This window comes from Mugil cephalus, chromosome 3 (assembly GCF_022458985.1).
Source record: "Mugil cephalus isolate CIBA_MC_2020 chromosome 3, CIBA_Mcephalus_1.1, whole genome shotgun sequence".
NCBI lineage: Eukaryota > Metazoa > Chordata > Actinopteri > Mugiliformes > Mugilidae > Mugil > Mugil cephalus.
In genome coordinates, this window is record NC_061772.1 from 8,465,680 (window position 1) to 8,489,215 (window position 23,536).

Genomic DNA, 23,536 nt, shown 5'->3' on the forward strand with positions numbered 1-23,536 from the left:
CAAATACTGTGTGCATTGTATAATAAAATATAAGCTGTTAAACTCTGTTACTCAGTTAACATTTTGGATCCTTCACTTCCTGGAACATATTCTTGCAGATTTATTTTGGGCTTCTTTTATAGGTAAATGTTTTTATATTGCAGAGGTTTCCCAGCATCATAAACTGTTCAAAAAATATCCTGCTGTTAAGAAACAGATTGGTTATAATTACATTAAACCATTTCATGTAGTTGAGGTACAGGTACAGATGGATTATTGAACATAGCTGATTATAAACACTGAGGCTCATGTTATTATCACTGGATATGTGCCGATACTGATCAGATGTTTATTATAATGACAGTCGAATTTCAGTACTTTGTTCATGCACTATTCATATTTTACAACAGGACACGGCTTTCACCGACACCAGGCCTATGTCCATTAGTTGAAAACAAACAAAAAAAAAACATATGTACAGTACATCATGCTGAAAGATAACACAGCCAAAACTCATTATTTTAGAACAAATACTTTAAATAAGCATTAACACATTGCCAAAGATGCCACTTAACATGTTTGTCACCACTGGATAAAAATGTCTTACAGATACATTAAGACTGAAACTACCGACATGATGATGCTAAGATGTCTGGATAACATCTGTAATCCATCTGAGGCACAGTGTCCACGAGTATCCACGGCTAGCTGCTACACTGCACTTAACAGGACAGTATGAAATGAGTTCACAGCTTTCAACAAAGAGAAAGTACATTTAACGACCCCCAGTCACCTTCTTTGTCAGTGTTACAAGTTTCTTTAAAAGAGAATGTACTGTACTGGTAACGCATGCTTTGATTACATGTTAGTACGACTGTTAGTATATTTAAAATTATGATTTGAATGACTACATTTTTTCTGTTAAACCTTTACAAGCCATATTATTTTATGAATCACAGGGTGGATAATCACCAACTCAAAGCAAAGAAAATTGGATTCTGAAAATCTAAGTTTAAGATCTGGTAACTTCTATCTTAAGACTTAAGACTTGAAGTGTTAAACAGTTCATTAGATTACGGATGTAAGTAAAAAGAAGAAGGAAGTGGTTTAACAATGACACAGTTTATGAATCCACACCCACCAGTAAACCAATTCAGCACAGCAGTTTTTAGTTTTTATATAATCTAATGAACTGATGCTTGGAAATAAAACTTTAGTAAAGCACACGATTCTACCATAAAAAAACAAAAATAACAACGAGTAGCTGAAAGGCAAATTTTTGGTTGATATCACTTTGTTGTTGTGTCACAGGAACCTGGAGTTACAATCTTAATAAATTAAATAAAATCCTTATGGCAACCTTAAAGTTGGCAGTATAGGTTTATGCATCTGAGGCTTGTAGCAGTTGATATGAGGCGGCTGCGTCGTCACTCGCCTACTGATTAGATGGATTCTCTCAATAGGGAATTTATTTGTCCATTTACACAAGCAGACGCACACACAAAAGAGAAACATACACACACAGTCTTCAGTACAACCAATTTAGGTACGAATGCAAAAAGGTTGATAAAAATATATATATATATATTTATATTAATCTCCAGGTGGGGTTCCTAAGCACCCTGCTTCATAATGTAGTGCAGAGGAAAAACAAAGACACAGCAGCATAAACACGAAACAAGGACAAAGATGAGAAGCTAGTTATAACACCAACATCAGACTTTCTTGATCATGAGGCAAAGTGCAACATCCAGTAACATCAGGTGGTTCTTTCCAAAGTTATGCTTCTTTTAGGTCAGACTCCTCGTCCTGCTTGCGCTCTGTCATTCGGGCACATCGTGGGCAAGTTGTGGAGTTGTCATAGTAACAATCTCTAAAGAGACAGACAACAGACATCAACAAGTTATCTTTAGGGTCAGCAGTGGCTGCACTAAAAACGTTCAGTGCTGAAGCTTTTAATTTCTTAATTTTTAACTGGTCGGGGTGACTGACCTGTGGAAGACGGCAGAGCAGTCGTGGCAGACTGAGGTGTGACTGTCAAAAGGGAACAGGATGTCTCCCTCCTTGCAAAGTTCACACACAAATCCTTTGGCCTGACAACGCTACATATGCACACATTCAAAGACAAAAGGGCAGAGAACACAGTACAATAATAAATGATGATGCGTAGAGAATTGGGTATGTGCTAAATAAACAGGCGCAGCGTATGACAAAGACAACTCCACAGTCACCTCACAGTCTAGTTTGATGTGTTTAGCAAACGTGGTGTGGATCTCCGTGAGGGAACAGCTGAGTCTGCCGCTGGAGATGTCAATCAAATCCTGTAGTGAGTACATGTCGTCATTCTCGACAAAGTGCTGCCGGTCTTGTAGCTGGAGAACAAAGACACAACGGAAAACCTTTAATTACAAATGATTTGGTGCATCTGAAAACACAAGACTTAACAATTCAGTAAACAAAACTAAAGCATTATTTTAAGACCCGTCATGGAAACAACTTTAGCTACAAATTGCCAAGTTTTGAAATAAATTAAGGACAAATTACAAACAAATTGTGCCGATACACAATATGAATAGTTGAAAAGTTAAGTTCATCAACATACCTGGCAACACAGACCAACACATAAATATCGTAAGACCAATCATTTGCATGACCCTGAACGTTTACTACCAATTACTGTCACACACCAGTGACCACAGTTGTAGCACATTTATCTTTTTATTACATTTAAAAAATAAATCTAAATGTTGGCAAGGATGCACTCAGTGCCCCAACAGGCTGTGCGTTAACAACTTCTCAATTCTCTGCAACACTCCCCACTTCCACAACATGGTGGTGCTGTTGCAACATAGTGCTTATAGGTTGCAGGCGTTGAGTAGAGGACACTTGAAATGTGCTAAATAGTTAATGTATAGGTGCCAACCTGTAGTAGTAGCCGAGCTTCCATTGCCTCCTTACAAGTGATGAAGTAGGGTTTCATCAACAGAATATCTTGACGAAGTTTCTGTAAAAACAGAGACACAAACACACATTTCAGTTTAGTTTCTCTCACTCTCTGTGGTAGGAGCACTTAAAACAAACTGTTGCTTCATCAATGTATACAACAATAATGTGCTAGGGTAGGCAGAGTAACAACTACCAGGGTGTCAAAGGCAAGTTATTCTTAAAGGGACATCTACACTACAGCTGGGACTACGTCACAAAGGTTTCTTCTTTTTACTACTGCTTCCAAAAGAAGTGAAGCTGCCCACCCTGATCTCAACCAGCTCCTCCACAAAGTTGAATAGCAGCGGGTTGACTTCCTTCAGCTTCAGCACAGGTCGTGGCATCATCAGTGCTAGGTAGCGCATCGAGGAGCGACAAACCTAAAGTAAAAAACTAAACACTGTCAGAACATAAGGTGGCTGCAAATAACCAACAAGCAGAGATGTGGGGCAACGGTTAAACCTGCACCGATGGACAACTTTCATAAAGCAGTGCATATAATCAGATTCACAACTGTCCTCCTGACCTTAGATGAAATTAGGTCAGATGCTGTTTGGCTTTCATAAACAGATATTTCTATTAGACACCGTAACGTGATTTTGTGTTACTGATGACAAAATCAATCTGACTCCACTTAACTGATTTTCTCAAACTTGATAAAGTTCGAGTCACAGAGACATGTTTTTACTGGTGGCCCAGTATTCCTCATGACTACTGAGCTGACTTCACTGCTGTGATCATAACACTAAATCTTAGCTTCATGTATGTTATGGTATTTGGCATTCGACTATTTGTTTTGAGACTGTGGTGTGTAGTACCGCATATCAAATCACACTTAATTTATATAGCACTTTTCATGCAAGAAAGAAAATGCAACACAAAGTGCTTCACAAATAAAAACAAAACATTAAAAGAGACAAATCAGGTTTGAGGCAAGGAGGACGCTACCTTTAAGGGGGCCGGTCCACGCAGAGGGGGGTCCCAGTCCCTAGACCAAAGGGGCGCTGCCACAAGGCTCACCCCCGACCCGGGCAGAGAGGCGGGCCCCACACCAAACTACCCAGGCCGAAGGGACCCAAAGGACAGCACCCCACGGACAGACGGGAACAACCCCAAGCGTGGCAGGCCCCCACGAGGAAACACTGGAGAATTAAAAGACTAAAACAATAAGACGTGGTGAGAAAGTAGGAAAATTACATAATTATATACATAAATGAATGAATAAATTAGAGTAAATTAAATAAATTAATTAAATTAAAATATATACTCCCTTCTTGCTTGAGTCTGTGAAATGTGATTAATATAGATTAAAAATGAATGATATTTAATTATGATTAATTGATTTTAATCCACAGCAAATGATTAAAAATTTTAATCATTTGACAGCACTAATTAGAATGTATTAGTTTTCACTTGTGTACCTAATAAACTGGCAAGTGAGAGTAATTCTGGTGTTAAGATTTAACATTTAAGAATGAAAAATAAGAAAACGGCTGCAGATTTGAGTCTCTTTCATTAGTGACAGAGAATAACCTCACTGTTGACTAGATCCATATCATGCTCTCATTTCCCGCTTGTCTCCTTGATGAGAGTCTCACAGACTGATCCAGAAAAGAGATACTTGTACGTGCTGTTACCTTGCGTGGTTCAAACTCCCAGTTGTGGATGACCCGAGCTGGGATGATGGCCGTGTCGTTCCAGTGGCATGTGCTGCAGTAATATTGGCCTGTGTAGTCACACTGTCTGGCCTCACTAGGGACGCCCCCTGCACAATAAACATGGCGCCGTATGGTCAAATCCACCATCAACAGACGCCAACTCAACGTATCAGAGATCCATGTATGTTAGACTAGCGATCACTAGCAGTTGTCCTACAGACTGTTTTAATTTTCAAACTTCTAGTCCACAGGCCGAACCAACACAAACCCAGTAGGCAGGCAATTTATCTGATTTTGTGCAGATTTTTTCCTCATACAGTATTCAGAAACACATCTGACTTTAATCTATAAATTGAGATGCTTTCAATTTGATTTATTGTAGATCAACAGTAGATTTGTACTCACGCAGAGAAATGGGTGAGCGGCACTCTGCACAGCGGTAGTCCTGCCGGTCGAGCCCTATTTCTGGGCAGATGCTTAGTTCATACTCTGACTGGTGGCTGACCTTTGACCTGACACAAGGCTTGGTGATCAGATTCATACACTTACTATGGCAACGATAGTAGCACCCTGAAACAAGAAAGGCATAATCAAATGTTATGGTAGACAAATAAAGTATGGCTGCATTAAACTAATAATGAATGATGTGACAAGCAATAGTATTGTTGGGACAGTCAGTTAAAGTGACTGTCCCCGTCTTAACTTAACTGCTCATGTCCTTAGCCTAATAGCATAATTGCCTCAGTCATGTTTTGGTCTAGTGTTATGATAAAAATTATATTTTTTATTGTTTTCTGAAATTGTTCAAGTATGACTCAGGCTATTATGTTACTAGGTTAACAATATAGAAGCACATTTTAAAACAGCTGTTTGAATGTGGTACTTTAAGTGATGTAAGTGATGGTTAAAGGTTTGGCAGGAAAACTGATCCTGTTCAGACGGATCTAATATAATACTGGTGGTCTGAAAGAATTTCATTATTTGCTACCAGTGCAGTTTAGGCAATAAGTAGGGCTGCCAAAACACACATGGTAATAACAAGTTAACTCACATTAATTTTAATGCCACTAATGTTTTTGACACATGTTTAACTTTAGTGATCATGACCCTCAGCTCTGCCTAGTTTTTGGAAATCAGGAACCAATGAATCAGTAACAATGTGTGAGGAACTTTTAATTAATCTCACGCTAACGCTGAGAATTAGATATTTCAATCAGCTCTAGTACGTGCATACATGTATCCTCACCTGTGCAGGTGTACCAGGTCTGGATAAGGCCCCAGATGATGGTGCTACACTTGTCACAGGTCTGTTTCACGCTTTTGCTTTTTTCCTTGGAGAAGCGGTGCTCCAATAGGACTCTCAGATTCGGCTCATCCTCCTCTGGGTCCTTTTAAAAGAAGAAAAATTTAATAAATATATAAAACTACCTCCAAAAACATGGCTATAACACTGTGTCTGTACAACTGTAAAAGATGACTGCAATAAGAGTTGTATGGATGATCTTGTACAACCTTGACATAAAAACATACAGTGTTTTCATATTTATTTCTGTTCAAACCGTATGATCCTTCCTGAAGCACAAACCATAACTATCCTCTAGACAAAACTTGTTTGTTCAATTTGCAACAAAACCGTCTTCTTACATAATAGAAAACGCTCTGGGAACATTCCATAGAGTTGGCAGTGATCGACGTAACGTTGAGCTGCTTCACATGATGCTGTTCAACATGACAGAAATCCACAAAGATAACGCGGACGTTCATTTTGTGCGTCACTGTTGCTGTGAGCTTCTCTCATTGAGCTCACAGACAGAAGCTCACAGCTACGAGGTCAAAAGTGCCAAATTCAAAGCTGCTGAAAGATGTGTTGTTAGTGCAGCCATCGGCTGAACATGATTGAACAAAACATGATTTAATTTCCTTCCTAATTTATTGTACCCCTTGTTTATTCTTACCCACTGAATTCTACATTTCCCAAATGCCCTTGAATGCAGCATGTAATTCAGGAAATGTCTTTCCATAAATAAAAACATGCTCCACTGATACGCAGTATTTCTGTGTGCAAATATTTTATACTGACTGTCCAACATGATATCTACTTCTCCACTCACTCCTCCGTCCCAACCTTAAGTTCCTGAAGTTTGAGGCGCAGGTGGATAAGTTTGACCACTGTGTCCTTTTGTCTCTCTGAATGTTCAGGCAGCTCCAGGATCAGCTTCTTACACTCCTCTATGGCCAGTTTGAGCTGTTCAATGTCTGACGCCACAAAGGAACCCTGTTGTAGCATATTTAGACAAACAAGGAAGGAGAAGTTCTCTGCGTCAGTGCATTTAGTATTACAATAGTATGATGTGATGTCAAAGAAGCTTTACTTACCACGGGCCTTGAGAAGTGGTCCTCAGCTAGGCCGAGGTCCATGGTTCGATCTGAACTGTGGATTCTAGTCCCAGAGAACAGCTCAGGTTTAGCCTCTAAAAGGAGGGAGACATGGCATGAAGGTTTAGCATGCACACTCTGTTCTGCTAGGTGCACTCAGTCATGCATGCTAATTTCATACACATGACTACAGTCACTGGAGACAATCCCTACACTCGACAAGTCTTTAAGGATAGAAGCCCTAAAACACTAAAACTGAAGGGTAAAGACCTAAAGAATTCACTGGTGATTGTCAACTCTGGTAATATGTAACCAAACCATCTGACATACGCCAAATGTGCCATTTAAACTGATACTCATGGGGCATTACTGTCACCTAGACATTTGAGGAAGACTGGATTAAAAGCTAAAACACACAGCACATGTAGATCAAACACAGTTTAGTAAGAACCATTACTGTAATGCATAACAAATGAAAAGCTATGAAACTGACTGCTAACATGTCGGTGACTGAAGTCACAGTGATTGTGAGTTCAAAGTTCATTCAGTCATGAGAGCAGCAGTTTTAATGAGACAATAATGTGCAGCCTACTGTCAAATCACAAAATAAGCTGATAATAATGACTAACTTAATACAGTGTACTGTACAAGTACTGTTGTGTTGAGTGGTCTTGATACAAATGTATAATTAGTTCCTGCATTGTACAGCTTAAACATGGTCTACATCTATATGGCTTATATGACTGTTCACTGCATTACTGTCTAGTGGTAGAATGAGGGAAATTGTTAAGTTATATATCAGCATCACTTTCCCCACATTCTGACAGGCCTCCATTATTTAACACATTTACTTACACAAACATAAAGTACATTTTTTGCAAGTAGCTATTTCTATATGTTGATTATATGAACAGTTAGGAAGAAAGAAACAAAAATTGAAACAATCATGGGTAAGATCTATCTTTTCAAATGATACATAATTAAATAAACTTGCACTTTCTGAAAAGCAGATGATAAAATGCTGTTGTTACCTGTGTACACCTCAGAGCAAAACATGTTTAGTGAGTTCAGCTCCTCAGAGCAGCATGGGCACAGAGCAAAGCTAAAAGTGTGTCAGTCTTGTCTGGCAAAACGGGTCAAATGAAACAAAAATGTGTTTGAGTCCCAAATCCTAAAATACAAGAAGTGTTTCTGAAGTAGTGCCTACACTTACGTTTTTCATTTCCCATGGTTCAGCATTTTCAACTTCTGTTTCTATGAGTTTGCACACAACAGCGCCCACTGTTTATGTATGATCTTCATGAAAACTGTTCAACCCAAACAGAAGATTTGGTCATAACATATAATTTTAGTGCTTCTATCCTTAACGAACATATCATTCAGCTCCTGAATCGCTGGCTGAGTGAAGTGTTGACTGAAAGATAATGTCCTCTGCCTCCATTTATCCCTTTACTAAAATATGTTGGATTCATGTTAATGTGTGTTTAAAAAAAATAGTGGGGGAAAATTTGTGGGGCAAAATTTGAAAAATATATAAAAAAGGTCTAATCAACCAGCTTGTTGAAGCCTGTTGAAGACCTATGATCTATAGCATTTCATATTAAACAAGTTTTTATCTGCAAAACAGTGACACTGACATTCAGAAAAAACAGAAACCATGACATCAGAAAACACCGGTTTTCTGCTAAATATCTGTTTAATAATTTAAATATCCAGGACATATATAAACCATATCGCATTTACAGCAGTATCTCTAAATATCTTGTCGTTATCCTCACATTCCTTAAGTGAGCAACTCCGTAAGAATTGAGTATTTTAAGCTCGTCACAACAGACTAGGGACTGGGAACATTTGCACATTCTTACACTAAATAACATCCCAAACTAACTGGCATGTTTTTACCATCTTGTAAACTAGCTATCTTCTCAAATGAATAATGGCTGGATGTTTCCCCAAAGAACACAAAGTTGAGACACTTCCTAGCAAAACTCAAAATTTGCAACATCAAGATAAGAGACCTTAGCACGATGGAGGATGAGTCACCAGAAGTGTCAGAGCATGAGTTCCCATAAATAAAATGAATATGACTTAATGTTTACATCTCTCATCAGTAATAACTTGTAGAGTGAAACAGATGGATCAAAAAGAAACAAGGAGCTGAAGAACAGGTAATCAACCTTAAAGTGAGGTCATAATCTACACTGGATGATTGTGTCATGTTTTGCCCGAGATGAGCTAAACTCACCGTGTTGTGGTGGCGTCTTGCCTCCTTGGGGACCATCTTCTTCCTCTCCGCGATCGAAGGGGTTGAGGCGGGTTTGACGAAATTGTGCAAGTCTCTCATCATACTCCATTTTATTGGCTACATCTAAGGAAGACAAGAAATACAGGAACCACACTGAGTGGATGGTTGAAGTCTCTTCTCTTGTGTTTATGAAGTGAAGCAGGAAGGAAGATTGCCTATTAGATAAAGTTGGTTGGCTAATGCGTCTGCTTGGTTATTGCCCATTGTGCAGTGCATTTCCATTCACACCACAATTCAATTTTTAGTGCTCTTTAGTGAATATAATTCCCCATCAGAGCATCTAGGGCATAGGCACATTCAAGAGTAAAACTGATTGGCAAAATAAACGCTGAACACGTACATGTATTCTTACACTAATACTCGCTGGGAAGACCTGGATACAAATTTATACAGGTGACTTTCAGCTTAATTAAAATCTGTATGCCCTACATAAGTCTATAAGACATTTACTTCTGCACTTGCCAGTCAGAGTCACTTGTGTGAGAATGATTTTTAAAAACATGATCATAATATCATGTGGCAAAGAAGAGTTTAGATACTCTACTGTAATGTGTGTAGCCTGGATCCTTCACTTATTAAAGCAAATCAGTCTCATTTTTCTCCAGACCTTCACTGTAAAAGTGAAACAGCACAGACCTTCTGTGCTGTTACACAAATATATATATATATATTTTAAAAACAAACTGGTTTGTTAAAAACTGGTCCAGAGCCACAGACGACACTGTCAACTGGGCTAAATGAACCATATGTACAATCTGTGATGCCTTTTTGCATCACATGCTGAAGAGAGTTGATGGCTTGACACTGGCCACACACATGCACATGACCAAAACATGGACTTTTATTCACAACAAAGACTGCTTTTTGGATGGTGGTCTGCAACAGATCTTAAAATAGTCAAATAACAGAGAATATTGACAATATTCACAATATTGTGTGGGATATAAAATAAAAGTAGTGGTTAGTACTTTTAGGTGCGCGTGTTAATTAAAAAGGCATAAAATCAAATCCACATCCATTCAAACAAACAAACAAACAAACACTTTTCTCTACTTAAATCGACCACACTGACAATTTGTTAATAATTGTCAGAAAATACAGTAGACGATTGATCAGGTTTGAACTTTGTATGGTTGATATGAGTGCACTGTGTCAAACGGGAAACAACACTGCCCACACTAAGCAGCCTCACCTCATTATAACCAATCAGAGGTGCTGTTTGACAGCCTTCCTCTACTGAGCAGTGACCCTCATTACACCTCGACTAAAACTGCTATGAACAATACTGCATAAAATAAAATACACCCACAGCTCCCCGCATAAGATGGCAAACCGATGTCAACAACACAGTATGTCAACACACAGCTAACGCTAGCTAACAAGCTAACAAGAGCCGATAATCGTCCACTGCTTTGATGTAAATGTTAGTCGTCGGTCTACTTGGAGGCTTACCCCGTAGTTGTCCGTATTTATCAACAGGGAACTAGCAGCTATGAAACACAGGTTCTGCTCGACGCTTATGGTTAAAATGAGCAGCTCGCCGTGTGTTGTTTTGCCCCTGTCATCAGCAGCATCAGAGCAAAAGAAGAAAAAAACAAAACTGTCAAGTCACTTTACGTTAAACCGCACGGTTCCGCCGGGCTTTTCAAAATAAAACCCTACCAAACCATAAACCAGCTGTGAATGAGTAACCAATGAAGATTGCTAGAAAACTGTACTGGTATTTGAACATTATGAGTCTGTTGTATAATCGTCACAATAAGGAATTGTGTTACCTTACAGTTACAAGGAAGTAATGTTTTATGGCTTTACTAAATAAACGCACTTTACCCGCAGCCTATTTCATTTTACAGTAGTCCAGGTACTTTCCACTTAAAACTGTGGCCCGGTAATATAATTTCCTCAGAGACAACGAAACGTGACTTATCGCTCATTTGTACTGCAGCTAGTTTTAAGATCATCTAATAATAATTACAAACGGATAAAGACGGGGAAGTTTGCACAGCTATGTTTCTCTTGCAAAAAGATAAACATAGCCTATATGATCGTGAAAATAATAATTTTTATCTGTCTGAATTATTTCCAGACGAAAAGGTGTCTGTGGCAAATGAAGCAGTGGTTCCTTCTGCAGGAAATTATCAATTGACAACTTCTGTAACTTTTAAGCACCTCTGAGGGCTACACAGATAACTTTTAACATAATAGTAAAATGTCAGTATAACATTTCAATGCAAACGTGAGCATATAAAATAAAGGGGAAAGAATGAGCTTAGTCAATTGCAATGGCCTGTTGAAACATTTCCTGTTAATAAAAATATTTAAGAAACAATTCAGTGGAATAAATACATAAGAGGTTGCAAAACGCTTTTTTCAAGATTCAGGATTCAAGATCACTTTATTGATCCGTGCAGGGAAATTATTTTGTCCAAGAATTACATAAAAGAAAGAAGACATACATGAACAACACATAGACATAAGAATAGAATAAAATCAAATACAATAGGAATAATTATGCAGCACATATGAAATTTACAAAAAAAAAAGTACAGTCCAATTTACATGAGTAAATAAAACATTTAGCTAAAGTGTCTCAGTATACAGTTAGCTAAAGTGTCTTGTGTGCAGATGGGCGACAGACAGTGCAATCAGCCAGACCATTAGTTTAACCACAGTCAGAGTTGTGTATTCTAATGGCTGTGGGGATGAATGACTTTCAGAAGTGCTCTGTCCTACAGCTCAGTGACGGGAGCCGTTGGCTGTGGCTGCTTTCCTGTCCAGTCAGGGTGGGGTGAAAGGGGTGGCTATCACAGTCCAGGATGCTCTGTACCTTCCTCATGTAGCACCTTTCAGTGACAGACTCCAGACTCCTCCCCAGAACGGAACCAGTCCGGTGGATCAGTTTGTCCAGACATTTTCTTGTTTTCTCGTTTTCTTCTTTCTTATCTGTCAGGCTGCCATCCCGAAAGACAACAGCATACACAGCATTCTCAACAACAGACTTGTTTAACATGTACAGCATTTCACTACACACATTTTAGCGCAGAAAGTGGAGCCGACTCTGTCCCTTTTTTAAACAAGGCGTCTCAGTTGGTTGACCAGTCCAGTCAGTCATCAAGGTAGTTGTAAGTCCCAACCACCTCTTGGTGGTGTTCAGCTGGAGGTGGTTTCTGGAACTCAGTAGATAGTCAGGTAGTCCATAGTCCATAAGGTAAGGAAGTAGTCCACCTCCATCCCCTCCAGTGTGTTTGCCAGGATATCAGATCGAATGGTGTTAAACGCACTAGAGAAGTCAAAGAACACCCATCTAACATAACCCATGGGCTCGTCCAGGTGACAGTGAGCCCCGTGGAGCATCTAGAGCATTGCGTCTTCATCCCCAGTGTGCTCCTGATAAGCAAACTGAGTGGCGAAGGTAGCAAAGAATCAGTCTCTCCAGGGTCTTCATCAGATGGGAGGTGAGGGCCACCAGTCTGTAATCATTCATCTCAGCCAGCCTAACCTTAGGGACCAGCACAAGACAGGATGTCTTCACAGAACTGGTACCTTCCTGAGCTGGAGGCTTCTGTTGATGATGCACTGGAGGGGGTTCAGCCAGTTGAGCTGAACAGTTTTATATAAGTCTGCTACTCATTTGAGAACAGTATTCCATTAACAGTTCTCAGTAATTATTTTTGGTTTTCCTTGAAAACATGTTTTCATCATATGTGGTCAAACATTCTGTCAGTTCCTGGAAGCTGTGATCATGTGCGGCTCACATTGGAGCATTACACAGAGTCAAAATGGCTATAGGCTACATGGAAACGATAAAAATAAATCTTCAAAACACATCAATAACTGTAAAGATTCTTATATTAGAAGAGGAATCTTCTCTCCTAAAAAAGCAGCCTTTGAGACAAAATAGACACAGTGGAAGCATCAGTCATTATAATCAAAATCTGTTTAGCATTGGGATGGTGCTATGTAAAGATGCCCTATGTTGCAGGCCAAATTGGTATACAACCACAGCAGCTGGCTAATTAGGTTCAAAAATTTCAGCAAAAATGTCTTTAGTTAGGGGAGATCCTGTCTAAAGAGCACTGTCTCCTCATTCATAAAGAAGGCTTCTGTTCTGAGCTGTTTCCATTGCATGTGACCCAGCCACTTCAGACACAAGAGAACCACTTTGTATCACTGTTTACAAGAAAATATAATTGTAATAATAGTGTAATAATAATAATTACTAGTGAAATTTTAGCAGTGAATATGAATGCTGATGTTGCTCCATGTCTGCAGAATGTGAAAAGGATGCAACACTAGTCATATTTGTTTTTTCTGAATGCTATGAGTCTGTCTGTTTTAATAAGAAAGGTCATGTATGCTCAGATCGGCCTCTTCTGGTTAATGACCATCAAACAAGTTATGCATGGGATTTATTATATTTTAACAAATTGACATGGGTCTGTAAAAAAAGAAAAAATGTTTTGTGATTATGAGAGTAACAGCTGATTCAATGTTATAGATAAAAATATAAGAAACAGTTCACTAGAGAGTGTCTGCAGACAACAGTGAAGCATGGTGGAGGCTCCTTGAAAGTTTGGGGCTGCATTTCTGCAAATGGAGTTGGGGATTTGGTCAGGATTAATGATATCCTCAGTGCTGAGAAATACGGGCAGATACTTATCCATCATACAAAACCATTAGGGAGATGATTGGCCCCAAATTTATTCTGCAGCAGGACAAAGATAGATAGAAAGATAGGACATACAGCCAAGGTCCTTAAGAACTACCTTCAGTGTAAAGAAGAACAAGAAGTCCTGGAAGTGATGGCATGCCCCCCACAGAACCCTGATCTCAACATCATGGAGTGTGTCTGGTATTACAGAAGATCTGTGGTTAGTTCTCCAAGATGTTTGGAACAACCTACCAGCCGAATTCCTTCAAAAACTGTGTGCAAGTGAACCTAGAAGAACTGATGCTGTCTGGAAGGCAAAGGGTGGTCACACCAAATATTGATTTGATTCAGATTTCTCTTCTGTTCATTCACTGGATTTTCTTAATTGATTAAAATAAACTAAGTTCTATTTTTTTTTTTTTGTTTGCCTTGCCTCTGCTACTGAAGTCAGGGACTCCAGTTAGCAGATCCTACCACCACAGTGCCCGCCTTCTGTATCACTTTGTCCAACCGTGAGGTTCCCTTCTTCTTAGTGCTGCCTTCCCAGCACACCACAGTGTAGAAGAGGATACTGGCAACAGTAGTCTAGTAGAACATCTCATCTCATCTCATCTACAACCTTCCTCTACCTTTACTATCTACCTCACCAGGGTTGTGGGGGTTACTGGAGCCTATCCCAGCTGTCATCGGTGAGAGGTGGGATACAACCTGGACAGGTTGCAGGGCCAACGCAGAGACAAACGACTATTCACATTCACACTCACACTCACTGGCAATTTATAATCACCAGTCAACCTAAGGAGCATGTCTTTGGAGGTGGGAGGAAACTGGAGTATAAGGATAAATATGGTACAACATGTCCAACTGAAATCATTTTAATTTTAACAGTTACAGTAACAACAAAACAACAATATAAAAGCATTTCATGCAATAAAAAGTCATTATCTGTGACTAGGTCAGGATTAGCCTAAGAGCCAGCCCAACTGCCCACACGTTTATGTTTTTAGTGGGTAAGGTAGCCAGTCAGAATGGTACCATTAGGAACTGAATATGCTCCAGCAAGGATTGACCAGAGGCCTGTATCACGAAGCAGGATTACGGATTTAGCGAGGTAATTTCAGGGTTAACCCTGGGTTTCCGGTATCACGAAGCTGGATTCATTCTTATCGAGCTACGTTACCATGGTAATTTACTCTGAACGGCAAACTTGCTTCGGGTCAGGATAACTTTCAGGATTTATCTGAATCCAATAAAAGGCTCCACCCACCGGCCAATCAGCTGTTCGGGAAAGGATCACGTGCCCTTTCATTGAAAACCATATTGAGTTTGGAGCCCAAATCGCGAGAAGAGCGTTACGGCGTGAACGCATCTTCAACCACACAAAGAACATTATGGAACATTATGTAACATTATGGAATTAAGAAATACAACTCCCCAGATGAAATGATGTTTTTGTGGTTGGGTTTTATCTGCTCCCACGTTCTTTTTACTCCAGAGGGGTTACATCTGGCGGAAAGAGACCAATTGTCATACTCGCGATGCATGTATATAGCTCGATTTACACATCAACTAGGGACATTTTCCAGATGCAGCTCCAGCTTTGTATCTTGTGTGGTGGCCCTTTACACCAGATGAATATGTTGCAATATTCATACATCATAAAAAGAAACTGGGTATCTTCAAATGAGAAGCACACTTGGAGTCTGTATATCTATTCTGTGTTTCTATCCAAGTGGACCTCAGCAAAAATTCTCATTCGCTGAGAAAATTGAAGTAAACAAAGGTCAGTGCAGAAGCTGGAAGCTGTCTCATTCTTAAATGAAACAAATTCTAAATTATGCATCATGCATAATGGAAAAAAGTTTTATAGTTTGCAGTTTGTTTTTTTTTTTTTTTTCAATTATTTGGCAGGGTAGGGATGTTATTATTATTATTTTTTTTTTTTTTTACAAAATGGCAGGTATTAGCATCCAACCCTAGAGATCTGTGCCTTGGTGTCTGGTCATATGGATAACTCTAAATCATTATATCTTAGAGTGGGTTTGTTGTTTGGATGGAAGCCCTGCGGTTTAAGTATGAACAGTGCTGTGTTGTGTAGCTCAAAGAACAGAGTCATAACCCTAACCTTAGCCGTAAACATGATGTTCCTTGCAAACTGTCATGCTTTTGCCCTCCTTCGTGATAATCATAAATAATTACAGTTACACTGCAGATCTACAGCACACATATGTCTGGACCATTATCTATTTCCCTACAGTATGGATGTTCCTACACACTGTTCATATTATTCACTTATTGCCTTCAATAACAGTGATGGAAAGTGAAGAGTGTTTTGAACTTCAGTATAACTCGAGTCAAGTTCAAATGAGAGTGTCCTCTAGGTTCTGCAAATCTGGACAAATATAGACAGTAAATTCTTTGATGTATAAAACTTATATTGAGATAACAAATATGTTTTGTGGAATCTTTCAGTTTTCATTTATTATGGCAGAATCACAAATTTGACCAAAGTATTCACATGTACATGTCAGACATTTCAGCTTTTGCCTTTCATGCTTGAACTAATTGGTACATAGCTTTCCTTGTGATCAATTATACAGGTTGATGGCATAAATGCATATACTCATGTACTAAATATTGACTGTAGAGATACTAATATATTATACATAAGTTTTACATAAGTTAAAGTAAAATAAATCACAAAAATCAATGCATATTATGAAGGACACAATAGGATTTTTTATTTATTTTTTTTAATTTAGGAATTTGCTTTATGGAGAGCAGGGTCTCTCCCTTTGCACTGATTCCAATCTATGCCACCTCACCTTCAGAGAGGCAAATATGCCAATTACTTTTTTGTGCTTGACTCACTCAATCACCTCCTTCTCAATGGACATCAGAGCTGGAGTCTGCTTTGACCCGTGGCCCTTCTCAGCCAAGTGTGTTTAGCTTACAGGCAGTATTAGTCCTACATCTTGGCTTTAAACTCAACACATATGCCTACCAAAACTTAACAACAGCTCCAAAATTAACTATATAAGCACAATATCTCCAGTGGTTGATTGACAGGCTGCACTATTGCTTGCCACAGAGAGAAAAAAAAAAGGTCAACTAGCAAACTCCTACTCAACAATAACATTAAAAGTTAGGGCTGTTACTAATGACTGTGCTGGTGCTGAGTGATGAAGTAAATGCTGTAGATCTTAATGCGCATTTCATGGGGGAGGAAGGGTTAAACAGAGAGGTGGATCTTACCAATGTGTGTGTGTGTGTGTTTGAAGGGGAGGGAGGTGGACTTACTTAAGTGAGTTTGGGAGAGTAATCTGATTGACAAAAAGAAAAAAGAAACCCTGTATAAAAAGTTGCGCTCTGCTTTCAGTATTGGACTGTTGGAGATTGGGTTAGTGGGACAGAGTCAGATGGACAAATAGAGAGACTCTCATCATCAATTTCAAAGCCATGGGCACAATTTCCCTGCAAATTATTATTGGATCCGGGTGATAAGTTATTTATAAACACAGAAGTCCTTTGAAAAGGCAAAGTCTGCGCCAAAAGTTCAAATTGCATGTAATATAATTAAGGCAAAAAAGATGCAGAATAAAAAATAAAGAAAGTAAGAAAGAAAGTAAGTATGAAGAATACGCCTGCAGATATTAAAGACGACCACAGAATTCTTTTACTTGGTTTTCTCTCTTGAAAAGCTGAAGAATATGAAATCGTATGCATTTTCCTCAAGAATGCCCATGTGACTGAACTATAATTAAGCCAGAAATTTGTGGAATCATTTTAAACAATTAAGATTTTTAATTTCCTCCTTGAGGACAGGATGGTGATTTATAATTTCTTTTTTTTTCTTCATCCAAGTGGAAGTCCCCTTCTGTTCAGCGATGTTATTTACAGCAGCGCAACTGAACTTGATCATGAGTTTAAAAACGCAGCAACGCAACAAAACTCTGTTGTATTGTACATCAATGGTCCTACTGTCTGCTCAGAGCTTATGTTGTTTTACATCACTTCTAAATGAGAGGCTTCCATGTTGCATGTAAATAGTTTAAGGGTAGAATGAGGACACCATTAATAGAGTGCCGTTCAATAAATTTACATCTCACCCCATGTATAATTATTCTGTCCAACTGTAGCTACATTTCATATAAAAACAGAATAGTACCAGAACGGCTCTCATTGCATTTAATGGATCAACTGCAGTCTCTTATCTCGTTACCACGCACATGAATGGAACGTTTTCCTTGTTCAGTTAGTCTCCAAAATAAAAACGTGACAACCAAGAGTTCAGATATTCAACGATATGTTTGCAATGGTAAAAGGAAAAATAACGGGAACATATTAGAGGATCAGTCAATAATAACGCCGCTGGCATTCTCCATTTACCCAAAGCTCTTGAGGTGGCTCCTTTATTCGGGACAAACGAATAAGACAACGAACAGGTTCAATGATTAAATATATACAGTCGGTTGAACACGTTTTCAAGTTTACGTGGTATGCATTTGTATCGTCCGTACTGTGCACAAACAAAAAACAAAAAAAAACAACGCGTGCTAAAGTTATGGTAAACCCAAATGAAAAAGAAAAAAAAATGACATAAAAAAAACATCAAAGACTACACTGCTGACCGTGTTGACTGCGTAAATAACAGCTTCGTTACTCAGCAGTCTCAGTTATTGATGATGTGCACATTTCACACTGCATGACCAAATAAATAGAAAAATCTGATTATGTTTGTCCTGGCGGACAGCTTGGTCATGGGACACGAAAGTCTTTTCCATTTGGCAACAAAATATCCGCGAGAGGAAGCCTTGAGAAGAATTGGAATCAGAAAAATATCTGAGATGTCAGGGTCTAACGCGTAGGCCCCATACAGTCCCCTCAATGAATAAACGTGATTGCAACCAAAATAAAAAGGACTTGAATGTAAATAACTACAAGTTTTAAATTCTGAAGCCATCGATTGTTTCTTGTCTTTTGTTTTAGGATAACTCTATCTGAAATTATCAATAAATTCTAAAGACTTTGCTAGACTTTTTCCATCTCCAGTATATGGTCAGAGAAGAGATTTTCAGATAAAATATATAATTTCGCTTCAAGCCACCTGCCCCCCGGTATTTGACCTATATAAGTAAAACCAGTCTCTAAATCATCTAGTACAAACCCCCTCGTTTAGCACATTTCAGTGAACCGCACAAACCTCCAGAAACATCACTTTGATAAGCTTCCTTTCATAAGCGCACTGAAGCCATCGGCCCCAGGCCCGTGAGCAAGCGAGGCCGTTCATGTGATTTTCTTTTCCCAGCAATTGGGCCAAAAACAATTTGGGGGGGAGTAATTTACACCAGCCCACCAAGCAAGTATTTTTGGCGCTGCTGCATTTGAATGGTTCCTGGTGTGCGCTCCTCTCGTATTTTATACATGCTCTACTCCTTTACACCTCTGGTTTTGGCTGCAGTGATTTCACCATTATTCTCACTCGACGAGGACATGAACAGCGTAAAAAAGTTTTGAATGTGAGAGCTGCTTTACAAAGAGTTCACTTGAAATAAAGGCGTCTGCAGAATCCAAATTCTGAGGTGACGTGGATGCGTTTAGGATTATTTAAAAAGCAGAAGAAATAAAAAGTAAATATAAAAACTCCGAGCAGAGAGTTAAAGTAAGTCTCGTGTTTTGACTCCCAAAGAAAGAAGAAAAAATTCAAAAACCCAATATTTACATACTACATAATAAACTCTATCGTTGCGCAAGAGCACCATTTAATGTCCAGGCGTTTCACAGTGCAGAACTTTGAATGACAATAACCAAACCAAAAAGGCGAATGATGGCAAGTTGAAGTCTTTATGTGAGATACAATCATGGACGGGCATCACCTGCCAGTTCAAACAGAATCTACATTCAAGATGAGGAAATGTTGTCAGTGTGGAGAACTTTTCTTGAATGTGCGCAGTGTCACACGCCGATGCACCAGGAACACATAACCAGCTCCTGCAGGGTTTTACGCAGCTCCTGGCTCCGGTATGCGTAGATGAGCGGGTCGATGAGAGAGTTACAGATAATGAGGATGAGGAAAAGGTTAAAGTTTCGGAAGAAACAGTTGCAAAACGAACTGGTGGGGCATGCGAGGATGAGGATGAGGTGGAGGAAGAAGGGGCCCCAGCACACAATGAAAACCCCGAGCAGGATGGTGAGGGTAATCGCTCCCTTCATGCTCGTGGACTGGCGCCTGCTTTTGTGGAAAGCCATGATGCGCCGAGAGTGCACGTGCGCCAGGAGAAACATGTGCAGGTACAGCACGGCGTTAAACACCAGAGTGGTGAAGAAGAAAGTGACGAGGCACACGATGACCGCGTTGTCGGTGTGATACACGATGAAGAGGATGCTGGAGGCGATGCTGGCCAGCCACACCACCACGATGATAATGACGGCGCGCTGCGTGGTCATGATGCTGTGATAGCGGAGCGCGTAAAAAATGGTGACGTAGCGATCTGCGGCGATGGTGCACAGAAAGGAGAGCGAGGACACCACGGAGCTGCAGATCATCACGTCGATGACGTTGTCCAGGTGGCGCAGCATCCCGGGGTGCACGACCAGGAGGCCGTGGTCATTGAGCAGCATGAATACGGTCTCCATCACATTGCTGACGCTGACAAGCATGTCGGACACTGCCAGGCAACAGATGAAGTAGTACATGGGCGAGTGCAGGTTGCGGTTCCTGATGATGGCCACGATCACTAAGATGTTCTCCACCAGGCTGATGAGCCCCAGCGCCAAGAAGAGCTCCTGAGGGATGCGAATCTGAACGCAGCCCAACAAGTTCCGCTCCCCCATCGTGGAGTTGGTTTCGTTGTCGTCCATAAAGTCATTCAGCGGGCTGAGCTCCACATGGAGGAGAGAGGGATAATGCAGGGACCTGTTGGTCATTTCCATGTCCGACTTTTCTGTGATAACTGACAGGTTTTTCTTTGGGGTTTATTGCATCGCAGTTTCAAACTGGGTGAATAAGGTTCATCAGTTGTCTCGTTGGCTTGGACACGTCGCCTCCCAGCGAGCTGCAAAAACCAAGCCACTCATCCAAACAGCTTATTTGTTAAACCCATCAACGCACTGTCCAAATACCCAAAAGGCGTCCCTAAAAGCTTGATGAATTATTAATATTATTTATTTTCGCCATTCAATAATCGATTATCTTGCTCTCCGGGTGAGGAAAGTCAAGTAAACGGAGCGCAGATGGGTTTGTCCGAGAGAAAAGTGTTTCTCCTCACCGAAGTCTCCGTCTGTCCTACAGTTTCGATGCAGTTTGCAAGACAAGGAGATCCATGAAATGTCCTTCAGCAACAAAACTTTGAGCTCGCAGTTCAAGATGTTCACTCTCACGAGGGACCCGACACCCACACCCTTCAGACTCGTCGCATTAGCTCAGACCGTCCTGGACAATGTGGTGTCAGAGAAGTGTGTCCGGTACCTCACTTGAAAATTAGAGTGAGTTGCTTGAGCAATTCTCGGAGGGATGCTGGATTCTGAATGACTTCAGGCGACTCCTCCTCTCACACAAACGTCAGCTGGGTTGATGTCCTGTCCATGTCTGTAATGCACAAAGCTGATGTTTTGACTTCTTCCGTATTCTAGTTTTTCAGCTGTAAACTTTTGGAAGGTCGCAGTTGACTTTTATCTTGAATTATTTTTTTTATAACGATAGTAATAAAATGATGATGATGATAATAATAAGTAAACATCTGAAACAGTACTGCAAAATCAACAAGCAAAAATCAGCATCAAATATTGTTGACACTTAAATCAATGACTTACAATAAAATAACGTGTGTGGGGTCAGGTTGGAGAACAAAGCTGCATTAATAAGCGATGGAACAGCTTCTAGGCTGTGATGGAATAGCAGACTATTTATAATTGTGTTTTTCCCCCTTACAGATCAGCGTATACTCACAATCATAGAGGGAATATGTGGTGTGAAAAGATGTCTCAAACCATCTTCTACACTCTTGTACACTGACATGACAGCTGAATTTGAGTGGCTCAATAATAATGATAAAATATATGATAAAAAAAAAGTAACTGCAGTCTGTAAGGTTTCTGAGTTTTAACTGCAACAAAGAAGGTTAAAATTAACAAATGTATTTCATGGCAATATGAGGATTGAAAGGGAGGAGACAAAGATATATTTTGTATTAAACATGTTGTTTTTAAGATATTACAAAATCCCCTATAAGATTCATAGCCCACAGTTTTAAATTCCATTCATGGATGTCATCAAAATTGTGACCAGTGATTGTGATCAGCCAGTGAGCATGTACAAATGCCTTATGAGGAACTTAACAGAAGTGCCAAACATTGTGTAGCTTCTCAGATGTGAGATTTCACGTTTTAACTTCACCCGAAGTCTTTATAAAATTAAGAGTTTCGTTTGGTGACAAAACAACATGTGGAGACCTCACGTTAGCCTGACCAAATAATCTAATAATAAATTATGCTATTGCAGTGTTAATTAAATTCAGCTGACATCTTGAATACCTATAGATTTACGACTACAGCAGAAGGATCACATGAAATGCTTGCACAAGCTCAACCATAGCTCCAGGTGAACTAGAAACAATGACCTTATTCGTCCATCAAGCACAGACACCCTCATCACGTGGCTCACTGAGCAACAGATTAAGTCCACAACAGCAACAGCACGAGTCGAGCCTGTTCACTAACCGCCAAGCTGAGTCCTCTACTTGACCGAGAAGCGTTCAGGTTTGGGGTTTAATGTTTCACATTTACACTGAAAAACAAGCTTTCTGTCTGAGAAAGACAGAAAGGGGAAGCATACAGTGAAACACTGGCTTTAAGTGATATCAGAGGAACATTTTTAAGTTTGACGGGAAAAGAAACAGGCAGATTCTTAGCATTTTACTTGAAACATAACTTCCTGGTTTCCTGGTAAGAGTGAAAGACTTGGAGAAGAGACATAAACAAATTGAAATGAAACATAATTTGTTGGCGTGATGCCAGAATATAGTTCCAACACCATGTTTCAGGTCCAACACTGCTTTCGTCCAGAGCAGTCATGGGTATCTGAGTGCCAGCAATAATGAAATCAAGCAAAACCTTTATAAAAAAAAAAACATCTGACCACCTGAATATAACATGACAGACGGGAACAGGCCAGAGGGAGTTTTTTTTTTTTCTTTAATTTTATTGGGTTGAACAAGCCACAAACAATCCAATATTGGTGAGTCAGCTCATATTAGAGGGCGAAGCAGACATCCAGCAGTAATGGTATGATTAATGAAAATCACAGGCTGAAGAATGTCTGAGTGAGAATCAGATGATAATTCAGACTGCAGGTTTTAAATGAAATGATTATCTGAAAAGGTTCTTTTTAAGAAACATTAAAGTTACAATGTGTCTCCCCATTCTGGCAATTAGTGTAATTACACAAAGACTTATACGTACACTGACACCCCTTAATGCTCTCCAATGAGGACGAGACACTTCAACAATAATCCACATTTCACCTCATAGTTGGTTGCTTTCTTGTTTCAAATGAAATTCTTCCTCTGAACACAAAGTTTTTTG

At 39.6% G+C, this 23,536-nt stretch overlaps 2 protein-coding genes across 2 annotated transcripts; both read right to left on the reverse strand.

Annotated features, from left to right (window-relative positions):
* Nucleotides 1–304: 304 nt before the first annotated feature.
* Nucleotides 305–10,910, reverse strand: def8 (differentially expressed in FDCP 8 homolog). Its single transcript, XM_047581483.1, has 12 exons — nucleotides 10,756–10,910; nucleotides 9,244–9,366; nucleotides 6,999–7,093; nucleotides 6,748–6,897; nucleotides 5,869–6,010; nucleotides 5,028–5,192; nucleotides 4,602–4,729; nucleotides 3,231–3,344; nucleotides 2,903–2,983; nucleotides 2,211–2,351; nucleotides 1,972–2,081; nucleotides 305–1,852 (listed from the first exon to the last, which is right to left on the reverse strand). The coding sequence occupies exons 2-12, from the start codon at nucleotides 9,350–9,352 to the stop codon at nucleotides 1,759–1,761; spliced, it is 1,329 nt and encodes a 442-aa protein (XP_047437439.1). The 5' UTR covers nucleotides 9,353–9,366; nucleotides 10,756–10,910; the 3' UTR covers nucleotides 305–1,758.
* A 6,828-nt stretch (nucleotides 10,911–17,738) lies between these two features.
* Nucleotides 17,739–21,874, reverse strand: mc1r (melanocortin 1 receptor). Its single transcript, XM_047579828.1, has one exon. The coding sequence runs from the start codon at nucleotides 20,885–20,887 to the stop codon at nucleotides 19,910–19,912; it is 978 nt and encodes a 325-aa protein (XP_047435784.1). The 5' UTR covers nucleotides 20,888–21,874; the 3' UTR covers nucleotides 17,739–19,909.
* Nucleotides 21,875–23,536: the final 1,662 nt, after the last annotated feature.

Excerpts from the sequence above, each read along its gene's own strand:
- def8 (XM_047581483.1), bottom strand. The coding sequence starts at position 9,352 with ATGGAGTATGATGAGAGACTTGCACAATTTCGTCAAACCCGCCTCAAC. Across the intron at positions 7,094-9,243 it reads CAAGACGCCACCACAACACG|AGGCTAAACCTGAGCTGTTC; the intron begins GTGAGTTTAGCT and ends CCCTCCTTTTAG. Across the intron at positions 6,011-6,747 it reads TCAAACTTCAGGAACTTAAG|GACCCAGAGGAGGATGAGCC; the intron begins GTTGGGACGGAG and ends TTCTTTTAAAAG.
- mc1r (XM_047579828.1), bottom strand. The coding sequence starts at position 20,887 with ATGGAAATGACCAACAGGTCCCTGCATTATCCCTCTCTCCTCCATGTG.